General features: G+C 41.1%; 1 protein-coding gene across 1 annotated transcript in view; it reads left to right on the forward strand.

The window, feature by feature from the left end:
* Positions 1 to 21,151, forward strand: part of CDKAL1 (CDKAL1 threonylcarbamoyladenosine tRNA methylthiotransferase) — a 543,702-nt gene that overhangs the window by 75,477 nt on the left and 447,074 nt on the right. Inside the window, exon 5 of the mRNA XM_084796106.1 lies at positions 3,960 to 4,044. Coding sequence (XP_084652232.1) covers positions 3,960 to 4,044 — 85 coding nt within the window. The remainder of the gene's footprint in view (positions 1 to 3,959; positions 4,045 to 21,151) is intronic.

The following is a 21,151-nucleotide window of genomic DNA, read 5'->3' on the forward strand; positions in this document are numbered from 1 at the left end:
ATTTTTGTTAAGTTTTGTTCTGTTTGATAATATCTCACTCTGTAGCCAAGGCTAGCCTAGAACTTACTCTGTTCCCTCAAGCTCTCCGTCCCGAGTGCTTTGATTATAGGTATGAGCCACCTAAAGTAGAATTATATGGCAATATTTTACCTTAAAAATAATGGCTACTTACCTTTGTGTAAGATTGATAAAGTATGCTTGTACTTTTAGCCAGCACAATACGTGTATCTTGGTGATGAATTTAAATTCTATCAAGTCAACATCAGTTAACTATATTGTTCAGTTTGTTTCTTTCTAGGAGTCTTTAAAAAAATATCTAATTCTAATGTGGGACTCTCATGAGTATTGAGAGCTAAAGAAGCCGTAAACCTCTCTCTCTCTCTCTCTCTCTCTCTCTCTCTCTCTCTCTCTCTCTCTCTCACTGTGTGTGTGTGTGTGTGTGTTTGTGTGTGTGTGTGTGTGTGTGTACATGTGGAAGTGAGAAGACAAACGCCAATGTAACTCCTTAGCTGCCTCCAGTGTCTTTATTAAGACAGAGTCTCTTTGGCTCAGGTCCTGCCAAAGGGACTAGGATGGCTGGCCATTGAGTTCCAGGCATATGCTTGTCTCATCTTCCTTAAGTTGGGATTAAGGCATGTGCCGGAAAAACTAGTTTTGTTCCATGTATTCTGGGGGATGGAATTTAGGTCTGCATAATTGGATGGTGAACATTTTGTTGACTGGGCTATGTCTCAGTTCTGTTTTTCATATTCAGTATCATTTTGCTTATTAGATCTTTGATGATATTTCTCTTCATTTCATCCAAGTCTTTCTTATCTTACTACTTTGTATGAATAGTGCCCGCCCCCCCCCCCCACCGTTCGAATAACCAAATTGGTTATTGTGTTGACCCAGTACCTTGTTAGGTCAAATCCAGAGGTGACCCCTGTGTCAGCCTTTCCTGTATTGCAGGGTTGTTTCTGATACTGGAAATGTACCCTTTTTAGCAGATGACTTGAGTTACTGATTTGTGATAAACAACTGGAGACTGTATACAATGTGACGGAAACCAGATGGTTTTGGCAATTTGTAAGTGAGTGATGGTCTCTGGGTTGTTTAGGTCTTTGGCTAAATAGAAGTCCTTTTGTTATATCAGTTTTAGGATATATGAAAAAACCTATTTTATATAGAATATACAAATTTAAAGTCAAGTTGTATTTTGGATTTCTATGTGTTAAGCCACAGACTTTGAAGGTTTCCTATGACAAGAGAATAGCTTGCTAGACAGCTAAGGGTGGACAGTGGCTGTGTATAGAGGGGTGACTGCGGCACAGGTATACCAGCTCTTGGCATATAAAACTGACATAACCCAGAGGTGCAGATACTCTGGGATTCTTTAAATGTAGTGACTTGTGACTCATCATGTGTGTGAACCAACATAGCTATTAGGAGTGAGAAATAATATTAGCAACGCTCATCTCTGTAGTGAGTACATGGCTGTCTTGCATTCTCATTTAAATTATGACCAGGATACTTATATATGATTTTCAGTAGTTACTTGCAGAGTTTTGCCAGCTATGACTTATCACTTAGAGAAAAAGTTTTTCCTTCACTGAGGAAACAGAGCTCGTGCTGACTTTGGTTCCCTTATCTTATTTCTGTAGAATACCCCACAGGAGTACTTTGAAAGAACCATTTGTTATGGGGGTGACCTGAAGGAGGAGGTGCTTGCTTCTAGGACCTCCTGCCTCATGATCTGCTCGTGAACTCTGCACAGTGACCAGCATCCTTGACTTGAAGGCCCCTTCCTGTGCAGAATTAGAAAGGAGGTCTCTTGTCCTTTTCTGCCTTCTCTCCTGATCTTTTCTCCTCGTTCTCCCACTGGTCTAACCCTAGTTAGCTAAAGGGAGACTACTTTCTAATGACTCATTTTCAGTGCTTTTCAAAAGCAGGCTTAGAGAGCATACTTACTCCATATTGGCACAAAAAGAGTAGTAGGTGAACTATAGAGGAAAAGTTAGCCCAGGACCAGTATTTTAATTTATTTTTTATTGGTCTCAGGAATTTATTGTTTTCAAGATAGGCCATATGGCACCTTTAAGTTCTCCCACTAGTACATAGTTTACTCCCCCAGTTTTAGCAGGCTCTCAGTGATTTGTGTTATGTAAATAAACTCCCTGGGGCTGGGTGAGCTTAATGGACTTTTACACTGTTTGGACTGGGTTTGTCTTCCAGTGTTCCCTGGGGCCCAGACAATCACACTTTCCCCTCTTTGTGTTGTTCTCTATGAACTCTTGTCATCATCAGCCTGGTTGCCCTCCATATTAAGCCTAGGAATATATATATGCCTCTTACTGTTCACTGCCGTTCCTCTGGTGTCTTTCATATGGTGCAGTTGTATAGGCCAAATGCTTTGTTCTGCACAGTGCTGAATTGTGCCACACAGATGCCAGCAGGGGCAGGAAGACTGGTGGGCATGTCTGGGCTTCAGATGAATAACTTTCATTTGTTCTAAGTCTCTTGTTATTTCCTTCCTTGCCCACCCTTGATGAGAGCAGACCAAGGCTGACTCATTCAAAATCTTAGAAATCTTAGAAATAGAGGGACAGCTGCATTTGAAGCCTAGAAACCCCATGCAATGCTCTCAAGGCCAGGGCACAGCACTTGGCACTGTCCTTAGCCACGCTCTGCATTACTTTTGGTCAAGAGAAAGAGATCCACCAATGAGACATGCCGATTGTCTCAAGTTCACATCTGTGGAGTCAGTTAGTTTGGACTCCTAATCCCTGCCCATCCCTTAACTAGTGACTTTCTGAAAACTGCTCTTTCTTTCTATGCTTGAGGTTCTTTCTCTGACAATGGGAATGAAATTGAACTCCCCTCACTGGGGAATGGGTTACATGCAAAGTTACATGTGGCACTCCTGGCTTTCTGTTGGACACAGGATTTAGTCAATAATGCTGATGATTATCGTTTTTACCAGTCAGGCTGTGTTACCATAGGCTTAAAAGCAATTTCTAGTGTGTATAAAGAAACGGTTTAGAAATTAGGTACATTTTTATTAGAACAAACATTTGTTCCTCTTTTCTTAAGCTTAGAGTGGGAGGTTTGTGGGTGACCATCCTTGTCTTGGTTCAGTGACACCCCTGCATCGTGCAAATTGACCCCTCTTTAACAAAATTAACTCAGAAACATTGTGACCCCTGTCCTAGAGGTGTCATTAATGTCTCCATAAGTGTTAGTAGCCTAGTATAACAAATGAAAGGCAGAAAAAGAAAAACAAAATTCTGAAGCTAAACATGGAAAGTTTTTCAAGCCATGATAAGAGGACATAACATGAGACTGAGACTCTGTTTTCTGCCAGATTGTCAGGAGTCCAAAGGTGTGAGGACCCATCTAGTGGGCAGGGTAAGTGAGCAGCATTCACTGGTCCTGTGCGTTGTGGTGTATAGTGATCCACCCTGTCTAGGGAGTTAACAGTGTGCAGAACATATCAGGGTTAGTCTCTGACTCAGCAGGCCCACTGCTTTCTGTTGATACTGAAGGAAACCTGGGCAAAAGTCACCCATGGTCAGTCAGCTGTAAGTCAGTCTCTCTCTCTCTCTCTCTCTCTCTCTCTCTCTCTCTCTCTCTCTCTCTCTCTCTCTCTCTCAAACATACACACATACACACACACACACACTCACACACTGTTTATTGGAGTACTGTTGTAATAGTGAAACACATTAAATAATGCTTTTTAAAGCAGAAGTAAAGCAGAAGCTCTGTTTGGCTCCCATGACATTTTCAGATTTCCAAACCAGATCTGACTCCCAAGCTCTGGCTGACAGCTCTGGAACTGTGCTCACTTGACTTTGACACTTCTGCTTTCCCCTGTCCCCCAGCATTCCCAGGGCACCTGGGTAAGCACTGCATGGTTTTGATTTGATTAAATGCGATATTTATCTTTTCTTTTTTGTGTTCATTCTTTCTTTTACTAGAGAATGCATCAGATGCAGATTTGTGGCTCCTGAACAGTTGTACTGTGAAAAATCCAGCTGAAGACCACTTTAGGAACTCAATCAAGTAAGTAGGAAGTCCCCTTTCTTTTCCTTTCAGATAATCAAGGGAAGAACTAGTACCAGCCAATATTAGCCCAGAAACCTTTTCCTTTAGAGCCATGTACTTAATGTGTGATGTGCCGCAGTGTGCACATGGATGGAGCTTAGAGGACAAGTTGCTGGAGTCGGTTCTCTCCTTCCGCTGTGAGGGTCCCCAGGATTGAATTCTGGTAGTCACTCTTGGTGGCAATGGCCTTTACCCACTGAGCCCTCTCTCCACTCCCAAATAAGCCTTTAAAAGATTTCTCAAACTACTTTGATATCTCTTCAGCTCATATATATCTTTTACCTTTTACTGAGCGATTCTTAATATTACTAAATACCTAGTATGAATCAGAAACTATGAGTTGGATTTAAACAGTTTTAAAAATAAAAGCACTCTATGCTAGCTGCCTCACAAACACAAACATCACAGCTGGGCTCTGGAAGCCCCCGAAGCAGCACCCAGTCGGGCTTCCAGGATGCTCTTGATGTGGATTTCTCTGGTGAATGGGGTTTGACTGCAGAGTTGCATAATGCGATTTGAGCGTTTGTGAAGTTGATTTTTCTGGTGGGAGTATGTGTCCTTCTGAGAGGAGGCAGGCACTCCTGGTAAAATCCCTAGTCATAGTCCTCTTTCCCCCAATTAGCCCTTTTCTAGGTGGTGCAGTGTGGCCCAGGGAGCTCCAGTCGGTAACCGCTACATGGATCCTTGCTATTGGTTGTTTCCTCAGTGTGGAAGATTCTTTCGTCACATATGCTTTGAATCTCAGTCTACCCGCTTCCTTAGAAACCTCACTCTATAAATTATTCCCTCCTAGGCTTTTAGCCTCTGCAGCTCCTTCAACTCCTTTCCTTTGCCTGTCAACACACTCAGCTCTAATCAGTAACAGATGTCTTCGTTACCTATTTTCCATTGCCTTTCCAGCCAGGCTTTTTCTTAGCTTTACTTCTATTATTTATTTATTTCATATTTATTTTTAATTCATATGCACACACGTATGTGTGTACACATTTGTGCATGTTGTATGTGTGCAGGCAAGGATTGAGGGTGGCAGTCCCTTTAACTAAAAAGGAACAAAAAATTTAGAGTCACAGCAGAAGGTAGGAAGGCTGGATGGAGCAGTAGAAAAGACATAAAGCATAGCAGGGGATGCTGCTATTCATTTCTAGAAAATCCTCTCTCTTTTCTTTTAGAATGAGAAATATGTCATATGTACAACATTGTCTAAAGGACAGTTACAAATTACACAAAGACATTTTAGTACTGTTGATGCCCCCAGCTTACAACCTAGAGAATACTGTTCTGTGATTGCAGATGAATCTCACCATGAAGTGAGCTTCCGATGTAGCTCAGTGGTTGAGCATGTGTGTATGGAGCCCTGAGTACAACTCCCAGCATCACCAGAACAGCAAACAGCCTGGACCAAGACAAAGACATAAGGAAGGAATGAAAGGGAAAAGAGGACAAAAACGGCCCCTGGGCTTCTTTCAGTGGGTTTTGTCATTGTGTGTGTGTGTAAGCATGTTATTCTTTGGAGAATGAGCCTCAATGTCAGTATGGTGCATGACGAAGCACCTCTACTCAGAGAATAAAAGTTCATCCTTATAATACTACAAAGCTCAGTGTTTTAAGTTGGGGTTCCTTTAATGTACCATTCTGCTTAATTGAAAGAAAAATGAAAAGGAATATTACAGATGATTTAATATTTTTAATGGCTTTAAAGGCTTTTGATCCTTATAACCAGTTGTTACTAAAATAACACTTCAACTAATGTTTGATTTGTTTCCAGAGTAAATATAATCATGTAACATAAAAAAACAATTGACACTGAGAACATGTCAGGTGCAAGTAACATTTATACACATGAAGATTTTACATACATGCTTTCCTACTTTTTGCCGTCTCCTAACAGTAAAAGGTAAAGATGAATATTTTGTAACCCTCATGTATCCATACATTATTACGTGTATGCAAAACTATGCAATTACTGTGCTACCCAGTTGTCTGCCATCATCCTGTAGATCTATCCCTTCAGCCTCCATTCTTGTATGTATTTTATGTTTTTTATGCTTTTCAATGTGATAAGCTAACAGTTTAATTCAAGGAGAATATGATACTATGCTACTTGTCCATTTATGGTGGCTAAATCTTTCTATTAGAATTCTTTTTTATCCCCTCCATCTCTTATCAGTTGCTTTGTTTTATTAATATTTAAAAATAATTTCCCTATAGTGTGGGGATAGAACCGACTCTCTACCCCTGAGTTCCACCTCAGGGTGTGGAACATGCTGCACATGTGCTCTACCACTATGCCACATCCTGGCCTGTCGCTAACTCTTACTTGTCATGTCTCTGAACAACTGCTCTTGTTCCTTTCCAAAGATTTCCTGGTCTTCGTCACTGTTTGCCTCTCATTATCCATTGTCCATCACTTCATTTTGTTTCTAGAACCGTGAGATAGAGTCACCACACTCTAACAGGATAACAGGAACAGAGAAACAAACATGGGTTTGTTTTTTCCATGTGATTAATACAAGTCTCATTTACAATCTAGCAGAGGTGTGTGCACGTGTGTGCGCCTGTGTGTGGCAAGTGCGTGTAACAAGACAATTTTTTTAATGTATTGAGGTTTTTATGGTATATTATAGATCAGATTGATGAAATTATAGCAGTTTTAAGTAACAAAAATAGAAGTAAAGTTGACTTTCTGGACTGGCCTTGAACTTTGAACTTTTGTTATTGGCTGAACTAGTTCAGATAAAACTGCTTTGGGGCCTGTGTTTCTTGATGCTGCCTGTCAGAGCACTCTGTTTCCTTTTGAGCATCTGTTAGTACCAGGTTCCTGTTTGATCCATTATTCTGGTGTGGTTTAAACAATATAACCTTTAACTTGAGAGACTCGAGTAAATGAAAAAGATCAAAAGTTTGAAAAAAAATTGCTGCTCTTAATGAGAGTATCAAATCAGAAATGCCTTTGACTTGCTCTTTACAGAAGTGTGGGGTCTTTCTCATGGCACCTAAAGGAGGTCATTCAGAGGGTGGTAAAAATAAACACATCTTGTGTGTTCCATGTAAAGACAGGAAGAGCAGCCAGCATGCTTTGATCATGGATTGATGACCTCTGTTTGACCTTGTGCACTATTACCCAATTGGGCACTATGGCCACACCAGGAGCAGACAGACAAGAGTCATTCCCGTTTTGAACCGCCCTTGTCCAGAGAAAAATCTGATAATGTTGACAGGATGGGTTAGATAGCCAAGGAAAATGACTTGCAAGAGTAGTTGAGAATAAAGAGCAAGGTGGACACAGCAGGAAAAGGTGAGCCTGAGGTGCAGGCTGCTTGCTTTGTGTGATGTCTGTTCTCTGCAGGGAGTCCCTCATCCAATGCTCTGCTGAGCAGAGTAATAAATGGCTTTACTCTCAGTCCTACTGTGGAAATATTGCTTGCTGTATGCAGATTTATCTCTGAGTTCTTCATAAATTGACAGAGATACAAGAGCACTATTTCAACCCGAATGCATGAAAGAAGTTGGTTTAAAGAATAGACAAGGGCTTGTCCTTTCTGCTAGTAATTAATCATCCTGCTGAAAAGAAAGTGAAAATGCAACTGATTATATTGCTAACTAGATTCACTAATATTTATTATTTTTAACTATAATTGCTGTAGTTAATTTTCACTAGGTTAAATGAAAGAAATTGACATTAGAAAATAAAACCACACTTGACCTCATTTGACTTTTTGTAAGAAGCAGGTTAGCTAATGCAAATTGTTTTCACACACACACATGCACACAGACACACAGACACACACACACAGACACACACACACACACACACACACACACACACACACACAGACACACACACACTCAGGAAGAGAGACCATGTTTGTGAGAGAGTATGGGCATACACAGCCCACAGCATGCTTGGGGAGGTCAGAGGATATGTTTGTTCTTGTCTTGGCACATTGCTGGAGACGGGTGTCCTTACCTGTGCCTAGGCCAGGGTGGCCTTTAAGACCTTCCTGCCTCCACTTCCCACTTCTGTAGCTGCAGCAGGGTTACAGATGCCTAGACTTCAGCCTTGACTTTTGCATGGCTTCCAGGGATCTAAGCCTAGGTCCCTAGGCTTGAGCAGTAAGTGCTTTTACTTTCCAAGCCATCTTCCCAGACCACGCTTGGGTTTTAGTTCTGTGTCTTACTGAACATAGATGTTTGTGTGACTGGCTTGAGTTGAGTCTCAGTTTTATGCTGTCCACAGTGTGAGGAACAGATACGGTGAATCCTTGCGCCCTCCTACACCACTGCACTCTCCGTGCTTCTGCTGTAGCTACACACCAGTTTCCTTGTGATGGAGTTGGTTGGGAATATTGGCCTGTGTGGCTTTGTGTTTTTTCAACAGGCATTGGCTCATAAGGGGACCTTTTCTCTATGTACTGCTCTGCTCCCTGCGCATCATTCTCCTCCCGTTCTCCGTCTGTTTCCATCATTTGGGTACTGCAGCTGACCTGCTCCTTTAATATGTTTCAGACCCCACCTTTCTTTCCTTGGGTGCTACAGCACTGCAGCCTCCTTGCTTCAGCTGTAGCTACACACCAGTTTCCCTGTGATGAAGTTGGTTGTGTGTCAGTGATCACAGATGCCTGAAGCTACCATACCTGAGTCTCCTGTTGTCTGTCCCATGCTAGGCTTAGGCCCTTAATCCTTCTGCCTCACTTTGTGGAGCACTGGGAACTCCTTTCTCCATTACTAATTACTAGTATTGTTTGGTGGCATCTTCTGGAAGTTTCTTTGGTTCCTGTTTTCTTCCTGCCCTTCAGCCTATTCTCCTCTTTTCCAGCCCTGGCCTGTTGACATTTACCTTGCTCTTGAGGTTAGCATTCCTTTTGGAATTAGCATCAGAACAGCATGCTCCTATACTCTAGCTAGTTGTCACCAGTCAGTTGTAAGCCATTTCATTCAATCTGTTCTACCCTGAGCATCTTCTGCTTTAGTATAATAGTAACATTTTACACTTACTAACAGAGCTGGCTATTTGTCCTTCTTCATTATTTGGCCTCCTTAAAATTCCTTTCATGTCCTGCACCCTGTAGATAGCTACACGATAAAGACATAATTTCTCAGCATAAAATATTTTTGGTTTGTTCCTTGCCTACCTCTCCTATGTCCCTTCTTGTCATTCTCCCTTTCCTTTAAACTGTGAAAATTTGCAAGCACAGAATGCGTGTGCACATGCTCCTCCACCTCCAGCCCCAGTACCATACCAAAGCCTCGACTTTTCCTTCAGACACGCGGTGTGCCCGCCCGCCTCCCACCCATCCTAATGTTGCTAGGCACATGTCTTTGTAGTTCATGTCAAAAATACTACGGCCTGTGAGATCATCTCCTTTCTAGCCCAGGTCTTTCACAAGTATCTATTTCTTGATTCCAAACAAACATCTATTGCTGTACATTACATTTATTTTCTTATTTACATATTTACATCTTTAGTAGATTGTGAGTTTTAAGGCTAACAATTAACCTGAGGTAGATTCCCCCCCCCCCCCCCCCCCCCCCCCCCCCCGCTTCTCTCTCCCTGTGGGTGTGAGTGTAGCTGTACACACGCGTGCGTACAGCCCTGAGGTTGTCATTAGATATTTTCCACACTTGCTCTCCATCTTATATTTTGAAGCAGAGTCTCTAACGGAGCCCGTAGCTTACTGATTCTGCTAGACAAGGTCCCAGGCATCCTTCTGTCTCTGTCTCGGCAGTGCTTGGTTACAGGGAAATAGCACCATGCAGTGTTTAAAACTAGAATTCTAAGGAATAAAGGTTCTTAGTCATTGCCTCGGCCTAAGAAGGCCTTCTGTATGGAGTCTTTGACTCTCAGATTGTAGTGTGATTATCTTTTTTTTTATTCATAGAGTAAGGTACTCATGGACTCTTTAAGCATGGTCCCCCAAGGTTGCCTCAGGTTCCTTGTAAAAGATGGGATGTGTTTTTAAAAATAGGTAAGAGAATGTACTTTCTTTTAATAGTGTGTTGAGGGCCCACTTTTAAGAAGTACTAGCTTACTTAGAGGCTAGGAAGGAACTTGCCTCTCTTGTTCTGAAGAGGCGAAAGCACATTTTTGTCATAGTTGGTCTCCAGTTTCTTTCCTGAGGGATGTTGTTGTAGTGGAAGTTTTGGTGTCTTTCTAAACTCAGTTACGTTATGTAAACATGTTTTTGTTTTAACCCCAGGTGTGGGCTAGGGGGCTGTTTGAGATTGTCCACAGCAACAGACTATTTGCCTGTGCAGGCTCTGAGAGAGGCACTTTGCCAGCTGTAGATAGTTTAATTCTGAGGACTCTGGAGAGGGAATAAATATCAGAGCCAGGAGAGAGACAGGGGCCTCTGAGAAAGAAGACTGCTTCCCCTGTCCTGTTTCTGGTTGCCGTTGATGCAGAAGTTGGAGATATCCTGAAAGAAAGATTGGACTTGCTCTAAGGAACCCAGTGACCCTAGCTATCAGGAAGTAGCTAAGGAAAACTATGCCCCCTCCTCTAATCTTCCTCCCCTACATAGGGATAAGAGATTGGGGAGAAGAAAGGTAAAGGTATAGGAATGCAAATAAAGTAGATTAAAAAATATGTCAACTGTTGTGACAACATTGATAATACCTGTGCCTTGGAGTCACCTGGCCATGCTGGTAGCTCTGGCCTGGGAATGTCAGGGCCTTTTCTCTACCAAACTAAGCCAGCCAGATAGTTTCAGCACTGTGCTCTTGGGTCATGTTGAGTCAGAGGAAAGGAAAGGTGGTGTTTTGCCTTGAGCTGGAAACACAATGATTATTTCCCACTTAGTACATAATTGTTTAATTTGCCTAAATTCACTTTTCATTTTTGGGAAGGAGCAGATTCCTTACTCCAGCTTTCATTGCCTCAGCCCCTCATTGTTAATGCAGTATCTTAGTGTACTGTCATTTACATGGTGTGTAACTATTTTATTTATTTATTTATTTATTTATTAATTTATTCATATTACATCTCAGTTGTTAGCCCATCCCTTGTATCCTCCCATTCCTCCCTTCCTCCCACTTCCCCCCTACTCCCCTCCCCATGTCTGTGTCTGAGGGGGACCTCCTCCCCCTGTATATGCTCATAGGGTGTGTAACTATTAACTTCACAGCATTGCCTTACATTTGAACATCAAATTGTTCATAGTTTCTTCGGATGAGCAAAAGCCACCAGATCTCACCAAACTAAAGACAAAAGACCAGTGAGGACATAGTTGTGTTGGGAAAGTTAACTTGGACTATTGGAATCTAGTGTGTGTGTGTGTGCGTGTGTGTGTGAGACACAGCCCCTTTCTGAGATATCTCAGGTCTATAGCAGAAGCTAACTAGTGCCTGAGTTGAATCCAAAGCTGATCTGATGAAGTCCAGGTTTCTCTGGTAAGTTGTTCATGGGTTAGCTCTGGTTATCATCCACTGTGTGTGAATTTATCTTATTTGCGTTTATTTATGTGTCATTGTTCTGTTTAGTCTACTCTCTGCTGTTTTGGGGACTTTGTTACTTCCTCCCCCTTGAGTTACTTTGGAATCGAGAGTATTGCTGAAGGAAAGAGTTTCTAGGAACATTAAATGAGGCTTTCTTTTTTTCTTTTGAAAGTGAGGACTGAGGGTTATGGACATGTAGAACATGCTTTACATTGCTTGCCCTGTAAACATAGAAATTAGAGGGAAGGAAGGGAATTATCTTGTGATGTGTTTCATTGAGAAATCTGATTGAAAAGAAAGTAGAAAACATTTGATTTCATGGTTGACTTTTAATAGAATAGAAACAAAAAGGAACTTACAGTTAGGTTAGTCACTGAACTTGCAAATAAGGAACAGAAAAGCACTTGAGAGGGAGCAAATCACTTTACAATGCAAAGCCGAGTTGTGTAGTTATCTGAAATCTTTTTGCAGAATAGTATTTTGCATATTTCATGATTACTGTCGCATCAACAGTTGCTTTGTTTTTGCCATTTTATGCAAGAGAGTGAGTGAAAGAGGTCAGTGTATTATGACCGGCAACAGCTGGCTGATAGCACTGAATACTTACATAATTAAATATATGTGTTGGCCCTCTTCCTAACAGCTTTGTAGGTGGAGGCACTGGAAAGCAGGAAGGCATGCAGAAACTTGCTTAAGCAGGATTGGGGAAGAACTCACCATGATCTAAGCCTGTTCAGTGAGAATGAGCGTGATTTCCTCTTGTTTCTGTTTGAATGATATTCTCCTTAATCTTTGTGTTTATAAGCAGCTGAGGAAAGTCTTTCTTCCTATTGTATTCTGCAGGCATGACAAACATAATTTTTCTTATTTTTTTCCCACAGAGTTGTTGAATAACTGATAACAAACAAAAGGAAAGAAAACCACATTTCCACTTAGCACATGCTACCCAAATATGAAATATTTATAGTTTGTGTATTCTCTGGGGCACTCTAATGAGGTTGCTTAGACTGGAGTAACTGTGGTACAGTTTTCTGTGATTTGGGAAAATTGGTATGGTGGCAGTGGAGGAGACATAACAATCTTCAGGCAAACGTGCAGCCCAGCTGTTGGCTAATGGCTGCTTTAGGACTTTGAGGTAATAGCCATGATAGTCCTCCTCAAAGTTCACTCCCCTTTGTACCTTTACACTGAGGCCCTGCTGTAGCTTTGGAGACAATCTGGGAGCTTGATGAATACTAGAAAGAAGATGTAGGCACAGCCCAATGCTGTGTGTGTCCTCCCCTTGTTGGTAGCTCTATATTGTAACATTTCTTGCGTCCCCCTTCAGTCCTCAGGGGCAGCCACGGGGTCAGCACCTCATGCAGCGGGTGATGGTGATCCTTGAGCAAATGAACTGACTGACTTGTGTGTTTGCTTCTGTGGACATTTATCTTCCTGATCCCCTCTACCCTCTGCCTGTCAGACTAATGTCTTCCTCTGTGGATTTTCCAAGAACCTTTTCTGTATCTCTTTCTTATTAGATTGTATTATTTTGCTCTTAACTTTAGAAAATGTCATAGAAACCTAATAAATAGAGGCTTAAATAAGGTGGGGGATTTATTTTTCTGATATATTGCCAACTCCACAGTCACTGAGTTGTTAGTTTCGTTTGCCAATGATGGGTTTGAAGGATTGAAGCATTTGAATCATCAGTGGCTCTTTCCTTATGGTGCCCAGCAGCTGTGACCCCCCCAGCCACCACATGCTCCCCCCAATCAGTGGCCCTTTCCTTGTGCCCAGCAGCTGTGACCCCCCAGCCACCACATGCTCCCCCCAATCAGTGGCCCTTTTCTTGTGCCCAGCAGCTGTGACCCCCCAGCCACCACATGCTCCCCCCAAAGTAGGAAGCAAGAGAGTATGCCAGCTGAGACTGCCTCTTTTTCAAAGGTGTTTTTAGAAAGTTCTCCTCAAACCAGAGTTTCCTCCTGTCTGGACGCTTAGGAGAGGGCCACCTGCATGTGAAAGAGGCCAGGAGACACGTGTTCCCCTTTGTTTTGGATGTAGTCCATTGTTGCTTTCAGCCGACTTAGGACTCTGCAAGAAAAGAAATAGACTGTTCAAAGGGGGCCCAACTTGATATTTCTACTACAAGATGTAAACTCTGCAGTAAGGGGCACGTTTTATTTATCTTTCTATCCTTTACCAGGATCAGTATGTTAGAGGAAGTCTTAATGTATTTGCAAGCAGACCCTTTTGCCCTTCCCTGCATTCAGACTGTTTAAGAAATAGCATAGTTGATTGGCGTTTGAGAACTTTCCTTCATTGTTTATCCTTTGTGGTCTCTGATGAAGTAACAGCAAACTGCACAGAAGTTCATGGCCCTGGTGTTGCACAATGCATTCAAATGAGATTGGGACTTGCGCTTATTTTCTACTCTTAAAACCTATAGTGGCCATATCTGAAAAGGACCCTGTAAGGAAAGTGTGTATAATTCTCTGAAATTGTACTCTGTCATACAGTCACCATAACCATGGCTCAGACACTAGAAATTTCAAAAGAATTTCCACGACAGTCAGGAATAGAGTTATATCATAGAGGAAATAGGTTATTTGAGAGTTAAATTTATTTTAAAATTAAAAGTTAGAAAACAGAACTTTTAAAATTTAATTAAATTATTCAGATTACAACACAATTGTTATCCCATCCCTTGTATCCTCCCATTCCCCCCCCCCCCCCCCCCCCCCCCGCTTTCACCCTATTCCCCTGCCCTATGTCTGTGACCGAGAGGGACCTCCTCCCCTACTATATGGTCATAGACTATCAAGTCTCATCTTGGTAGCCTGCTTATTCTTTCTCTGAGTGCCACCAGGCCTTCCCACCACGGGGAAGTGGTCAAACATGAATCAGAGTTCATGTCAGAGTCAGTTCCTGCTCTCCACTCATCTGTGGAGAATGTCTTGACCGTTGGCTAGATCTTAGAAGGGGTTCGATGTTTACTACTTGTATTGTTCTCGATTTGTGCAATAGTTTGAGCAGAACCCCTGGGTCCAGATCCAGCCGTCATGATGTTCTTCTTGTAGGTTTCTAGGATCCTCTGAATCCTTCTGTTTCCCTATTCTCCCATATTTCTCTCACCTAGAGTCTCAATAGGATGTCCTCACAACTATCCCAATCTCCTGGTAAGTGAAGACTCTCATGGGACATGCCCCTTGGGCTAGTGTCCAGATATAAGTGAGTATATACCATTTGAGTCTTTCTGCTTCTGCGTTAACTCACTCAGTATGATCATTTCCAGTTCTATCCATTTGTCCACAAATTTTGAGATTTCCTTGTTTTTAATAGCTGAGTAGTATTCCATAGTGTATATGTACCACAGTTTCTTTATCCATTCTTCTATTGAGGGACACTTAGGCTGTTTCCATGTTCTGGCTATTATGAATAAGGCTGCTATGAACATGGTTGAGCATATGTCCTTATTGTGTAGTGGAGCGTCTTCTGGGACTATTCCAGGGAGTGGAATAGCTGGGTTTTGAGGAAGCCCTATTCCTATTTTTCTGAGATAGTGCCAGATAGATTTCCAAAGTGGTTGTACACGTTTGCATTCCCACCAGCAATGAAGGAGTGTTCCTCTCTCCCCACATCCTCGCCAGCATGTGGTGTCACTTGAGTTTTTGATCTTAGGCATTCTGATGGGTGTAAGATGGAATCTCATAGTCGTTTTGATTTGCATTTCTCTGATGACAAAAGATGTTAAGCATTTCTTTAAGTGTTTCTCAGCCATTTGATATTCCTCTGTTGAGAATTCTCCTTTTAGTTCTGAGCCCCATTTCTCAATTGGGTTATTTGGTTTGGTGATGTTTAATTTCTTGAGTTCTTTATATATTTTGGATATTAGACATTTGTCAGATGTAGGGTTGGTGAAGATCTTTTCCTAGTCTGTGTGGCTGTTGCTTTGCTCTGTTGATAGGGTCTTCTGCCTTACAGAAGCTTCTCAGCCTCATAAAGTCCCATTTATTAATTGTTGATGTTAAGGCCTGGGCTTAACTAAGTGACAGCTGAAAATAATGCTTTTGTTCTTAAGGTAAAATTATTTAAGGTTTTAGATTTAACTTAAAAGTGGAGAGTTAAATAAAACCATTGGAAATCTTCTCCACTGGGAAGGCTGTGTAGTGGGTTGCCCTTGGATTCTGTCAGAGGGCAGTTAAGGGTCTTACAATATGGTTCCACTGTCACCTCCACAGTTTTTCTTCTGTGACCATGGTTACAAGCCACTGGGTATACTCATGTTGGGTGGCCCTGATTTTCTTGTTCCTGGCTGCTCTTTTCAATGTCATGACATAAAAAAAGATATTGATGGAATCACATAGAAATTGTTTTGGGAAAAATACAAGTGAAAGTGATGTCAAGGACCTCTTTAACAGCATGTTTTAGAAGTCAACAGTGTATCCTTTGTGCCAAACAGCCAGGCTTATAGATTTTTTTCTACAAGAGGCATCAGGTGATCACATTATGGTAAAACTGGAAAGTTTAATTTGGTGCTTTCTTGAAGTGCCTGTCAATATTTTTAGTAGTTAAGGAAAAGAACTGTTTTCTTTAAATGCGAATATGATTTGAGTCAATGTATTCGTAGTATTTTAGTCATTCATGGTTGAAACTAATTTACTCTTATAATATTCATTTTTACCACTTTAATAACAGAGTATTATCAAGGTAAATTTAAAAATATCCATTATCAAATCATAAGACTAAAACTGGTGGGTATGGCATTGAGCAAATCCTGAGAAAATTGAAAATTTTCTCTTCTGGGATGCTAACATTTTATTTATTTATTTATCCAATTGTTCCCCAAGTCTTTTATACCTGCTTGTCGTTTGCTCTGTGAGGAGGCAGTGGCTGTGAGGTGCGGGGCATCCCCTTGCAGGCTGGGTTCTAGGCTCACGCCAGTAGTAGGCAACGAGCTGGATTGGCGTGGAGGGGCGGATTGGGGTCTTGAAGCTCGGTGGACCCCGCACACTCTCAGATTCCTAACATTTTATTTTTGCCATCATTTTGATCATCAAATAGAGAAGAAATTGAAGTATGCCAATTGGTAATCAGTAATGGCCCATTTGAGTGGTGTACATTAAAAAAAAAGATTTATGTTTTATTTTATGTATGCTCTATATGTGTGCACACCTGCATGCCAGAAGAGGGCGTCAGCTACCTATATAGATGGTTGTAAGCCACCATGTGGTTGCTGAGAATTTGGGAGAGCAGATAGTCCTCTTAATTGCTGATTCATCTCTCCAGCCTGAGGGGTATAGATTCTAATTAGGACTTTTAGGATCCAGGATGACTAAAGGCAGTGGTGCCCTGAGATGTTTTTGATTCCCTTCATTGTCCCACTGCTCATGAGACTAAAGGCAGCCAGATTCTTAGTTCCATGAAGAAAGTGTCCTGTGTTGGTTGAGTTGGCAGAGGCACTATCACGGTCCTCAAAGTGATAAAATCCTAGAATCTGGGTGGTAGTGGAGTAGGGTCCTTTGTTATCTGTCCTGTAGGCATGGACAGTGCTTCTGAACGTCATCAGACTTGGTCATCGTTTTATACAGGAGTTTGAAGTACACCTTTAAGGGAAACCTGTGGCTACTGTAATTACTTCCACACACAATAGTGCATCAGTTAGTCAGTCCTCTAAATGTAATACAAGGGAGCAGAAATAAGACTTGATAATGTACCACATCTTTGGAGATAGAAAGTGCTTAGGCAGACTTAATGAAAGGACCTGTGTATAGAGTTACACTGAGTGCTGGATTAATGGCTACAGACTGATACTCGTGTACCAATCAATAGCTTACAAAGCATGAAAAGAACAGCAGTGCTCCAAGGCTCCATATGCCTTTCCAAAATGTATGACTGGATGCTGAATGAGAAACACATTGTATGCCAGAACTAAACTGGGTTCTAATGAGAGATTGTAGTCCCGTGGGCAAGACATTTACAACACACACAGCACATGTGGGATCCTTTGTATAGAGAGGCCTGTGCTCTGGAAGACCAAGCCCTTGCAGCCCCTGCACGAAATGGCAGGTGCATCTGCCAGTCAGTATCTTAGCCGAGAGAGCAAAGAGATTGTTCTACTTGGTGGAACATTTCCTATATGATCTGCAGAAGCCCAGATATGATTAAGGAGAAAAAGGGGGGGAAATCCCAGTAAAATCAGTCCATGCAACAGGCACACACATACACATCATGTGTGTACATAAATGCCCATATATGTATATGTGACACTCACTGTAACTCTCTACACAAGCACTTTCATTTATGTGCGAACTTTTTTACCTTGAGGTATATGTTAGTTATTCATTCTTTTATTTTTCTACATTAATAACCTATATTTCTAAGTATAAATAAGTGATGTTGAAGAACTACTTAAGTTTGTCTATTTAAAACAAATGCAAAAGATCTGAACAAGTACTTTATGGAAGAAGAGGTGCTAATGGCAAATAAGTAAGAAATGTTGTGTTTTGTTTTTTTTTTTTAAAAATTCACCACCATTTGGATTAAAATAAGGCACTATTTAAGTTAGGTTCTGTTTCTTTAATTTCACCAGATTAAAAAAAAAAAGGTCTAGTCTACCTGAATGTAGGGAAGTGTTTGTGCTGTCACATTGCTGGTGGAAAGTGACTTATTGACAAGTAGTATAAAATTTAAACCCCACATGCTCCTTCCAGCAATCCTGTGTTTTATGACCTTTCCTACAGATATTAAAAGCACCCGCCTGTAAGGATTGGAACATAGTGTCATTTGTTGCATCATTGTTTATAATACAAAGGTGCTGCAACACACCTTCCTGGGAGAATTGAGGTGCTTTTCTCTCTGAACACAGCCTATGTATTTAGCAGCAGCTGATCGAGAGTCTGCTAATAGTACGCTGTCCAGCCAAGAAGTGCCCAGAGGCCCAAGCGACCACGGCACTTCAAAGTGCCTTCTTGCCCACTTACCGACTGTGTTGACATTACCCTTTCTTGAACCCTTTCAAATGCTCAGAACTATGCCCGGATGATGTTTTTGACATGTCTGGAGTCTATGTGCTGCTGTTTAAAGATTTAACTAGCTCTCCCTGTCAATTAAGATAGAATCTTCTAGCCTTCTCTTATCACTCCTATAAAATATCATTTGACTCATCTTTCTATTTTCAGCCTGGCCAGAAGAGACACATTCCAGATACTAACCTTAAGATAGCTGGTCTGGAGCTTTTATCTGAAATAAATGTTTATGTTCCCTGGCCTCCATGTTAAATATGTATGGAATGTCTCCCACATGTGACAGTGAATATTCTTTTCATTTGACTTAAAAATTTCCTGTTCCTGCCAACAAACTATAATTGTTTCAAACCACATTTCTTCCTGATTTTCCAAAGTAAATCATGTTTGCATCATACCATGCCAGCTAATTTTATGTGATATGCTAGAGAGAATTGATAATAATGTCACAAAAACCTGTTGGATATTTTTGTGTTGAAGGTTTTGTCAGTTCAGATACTAATAAAGCACTTTCCTGCTTCTAGGAGGTGGTCTGCTAATAAGAGTGTGGTCAGGAGCACTGGCCGTTCTTCCAGAGGACCTGAGTTAATTCACAGCAACCAATAAGCTGGCTCACAACCCTCCTTTGGGCCTCTGCAGACACTAGACATGCATGTGGTGCATAGACAAACATACATTTAATAAATAAATAAATATAATTAAAAATAAAAAGTAGTATTGAAAAAGAATACAGACACAACCTAGGGCATTGATAATCCCATCTCATAGTTACCTGTGACTGAGTTCTATTTCTTTAAACTTTTAGGACCTGTACAAGTCTCAACTCATGTTGGTTCTACATATTTTAATTTATATCTGCCCCTGCCAGCAATAAGTGAAATTTATCATCTCAAGATACAAGCAGCAGCTGGGTGTGGTGGTGCATGTCTTTAATCCTAGCACTTAGGGAGGTAGAGGCAGGCGGATCTCAGTGAGTTCGAGGCCAGTCTGGTCTACAGAGTGAGTCTAGGACAGCTAAGGCTACACCAGGAAACTCTTGTCTCAAAACAAACAAACAAACAAATAAACAGACAAGCAAACAACACACGTGGATTCAAGAATGGGCAGTTCCACCTTTGATTAGTTTAATGGTTTAAAGTTGTCAGGGACCCTGGATCTAACCCTCTTCTCTCTATTTTCTATAATGCTGTGGTTTTCATTTAGGTTGGCTTGGTTTGCATAGTGGCTCCATTACTTTTGGATACGATGTGGACAAGGGTTGTTTCTTGTATGGGTTCTCTTCTTTTTTGTAAAAGTCTGTGACATAATTTTAGACTAAGTGGGATATTAACAGGATAATATACTAAATTTGTGTGTATTCTTTAGTAAAGGCATGTGCCTCCACCCTGGTAACATTTGTGTTTTCTTTGTGGTTATGGCCAATATATTTTTATAGCTAAAAAGAAAAGCATAAGATTTTATAGTGGAAACTCCTATACAGTCTTACTCCGACCATCCTCTCTGTCCTTACCACAGTGTGCACAATGCAAGGATCCCACTGTTTCATTTTCTTCCTTTCTCCTCCCTCTGTCTCTTTTTTCCTTTATCTTTCTTCTTATTTCCTCTTTCTGCTACCTTTCTCCACCCAACTAACCTTTCTTTTTCTTTTATTATGGATTTATAAAATACTTTTTTGTGCTGATGTTGGTAGAGTCATAGTGTTTAATTTTATATGCCTGAAATTTTATGTAACTTTAAGTCTACATTAATAGATGATTCATTCTTTATTTTTTTATTTTATCGATGTTGAATTACCTTACAAAAGATGGATAGGTTTACTCACTATTTTCATTAAGTATCATTGGAAACCTCTGTGACTCAACCACTCTTGTATTTATTGTGCATTCACCCAAAATTAGCACCAGCAGGGTCGATGGTAAAGTGCTCTGACTGCATGAGTTGTAGTAGAGCCTTCTTGGACCGTGGCTGCAGTGGCATCTGCTTGTCTGCGTGCCCGAACACATGAAGACAAATCCCTAGGTGACTGAGTAGATAGGATGGTGGGGTCTCCTTTCTCAGATGTGTGCCATTATAGCTGTTTACACATTTTGTCTTTTGTCCTGAGGTAAGCAGAATCTTGCTGATTGCCTAGCTACATTTAAAGCATTTTTTTTCTTATTGTCCTACTGCAAAGGGCGTGGCTTCTTTTTAATGATATAATCTCTGTACTGTCTTTGGTCATAACTTTAAACAGTTGTTCCTCTACTCCTCCCCAAAGCTGAAAATAAATACTTATGGTCTTCCTGCCCTGCTTTTGGGGAGGGCACTCAATTCTTACTCTACATTTTGCCAAAATAGCAGCACCACATCTGCTGTTGCTGAAATGCTGTCGCCTAATATTTTTCGGTCATACAAACTAGTTCTCATCTTAAAGGCCAGCATATTTCCCACAGAGTGTCAGTGCACCGACAGACAGAATACAAATTCCTTGTCATGGTATGACACCAGTGGCGTCTAGTTTAGTTTGTAAGCCTTGACTTCACATAAAACCTCATGCACATGCAACTTTACTGCTCTCCTTCTTGTCAGCGTTTTGGTCTTCTTCTTGTTCTCGATCTTGCTTTTCTAAGTTTTTCCAAATTCTCACA

Source organism: Acomys minous (genome assembly GCF_964271855.1).
Source record: "Acomys minous genome assembly, chromosome: 9".
Classification (NCBI taxonomy): domain Eukaryota; kingdom Metazoa; phylum Chordata; class Mammalia; order Rodentia; family Muridae; genus Acomys; species Acomys minous.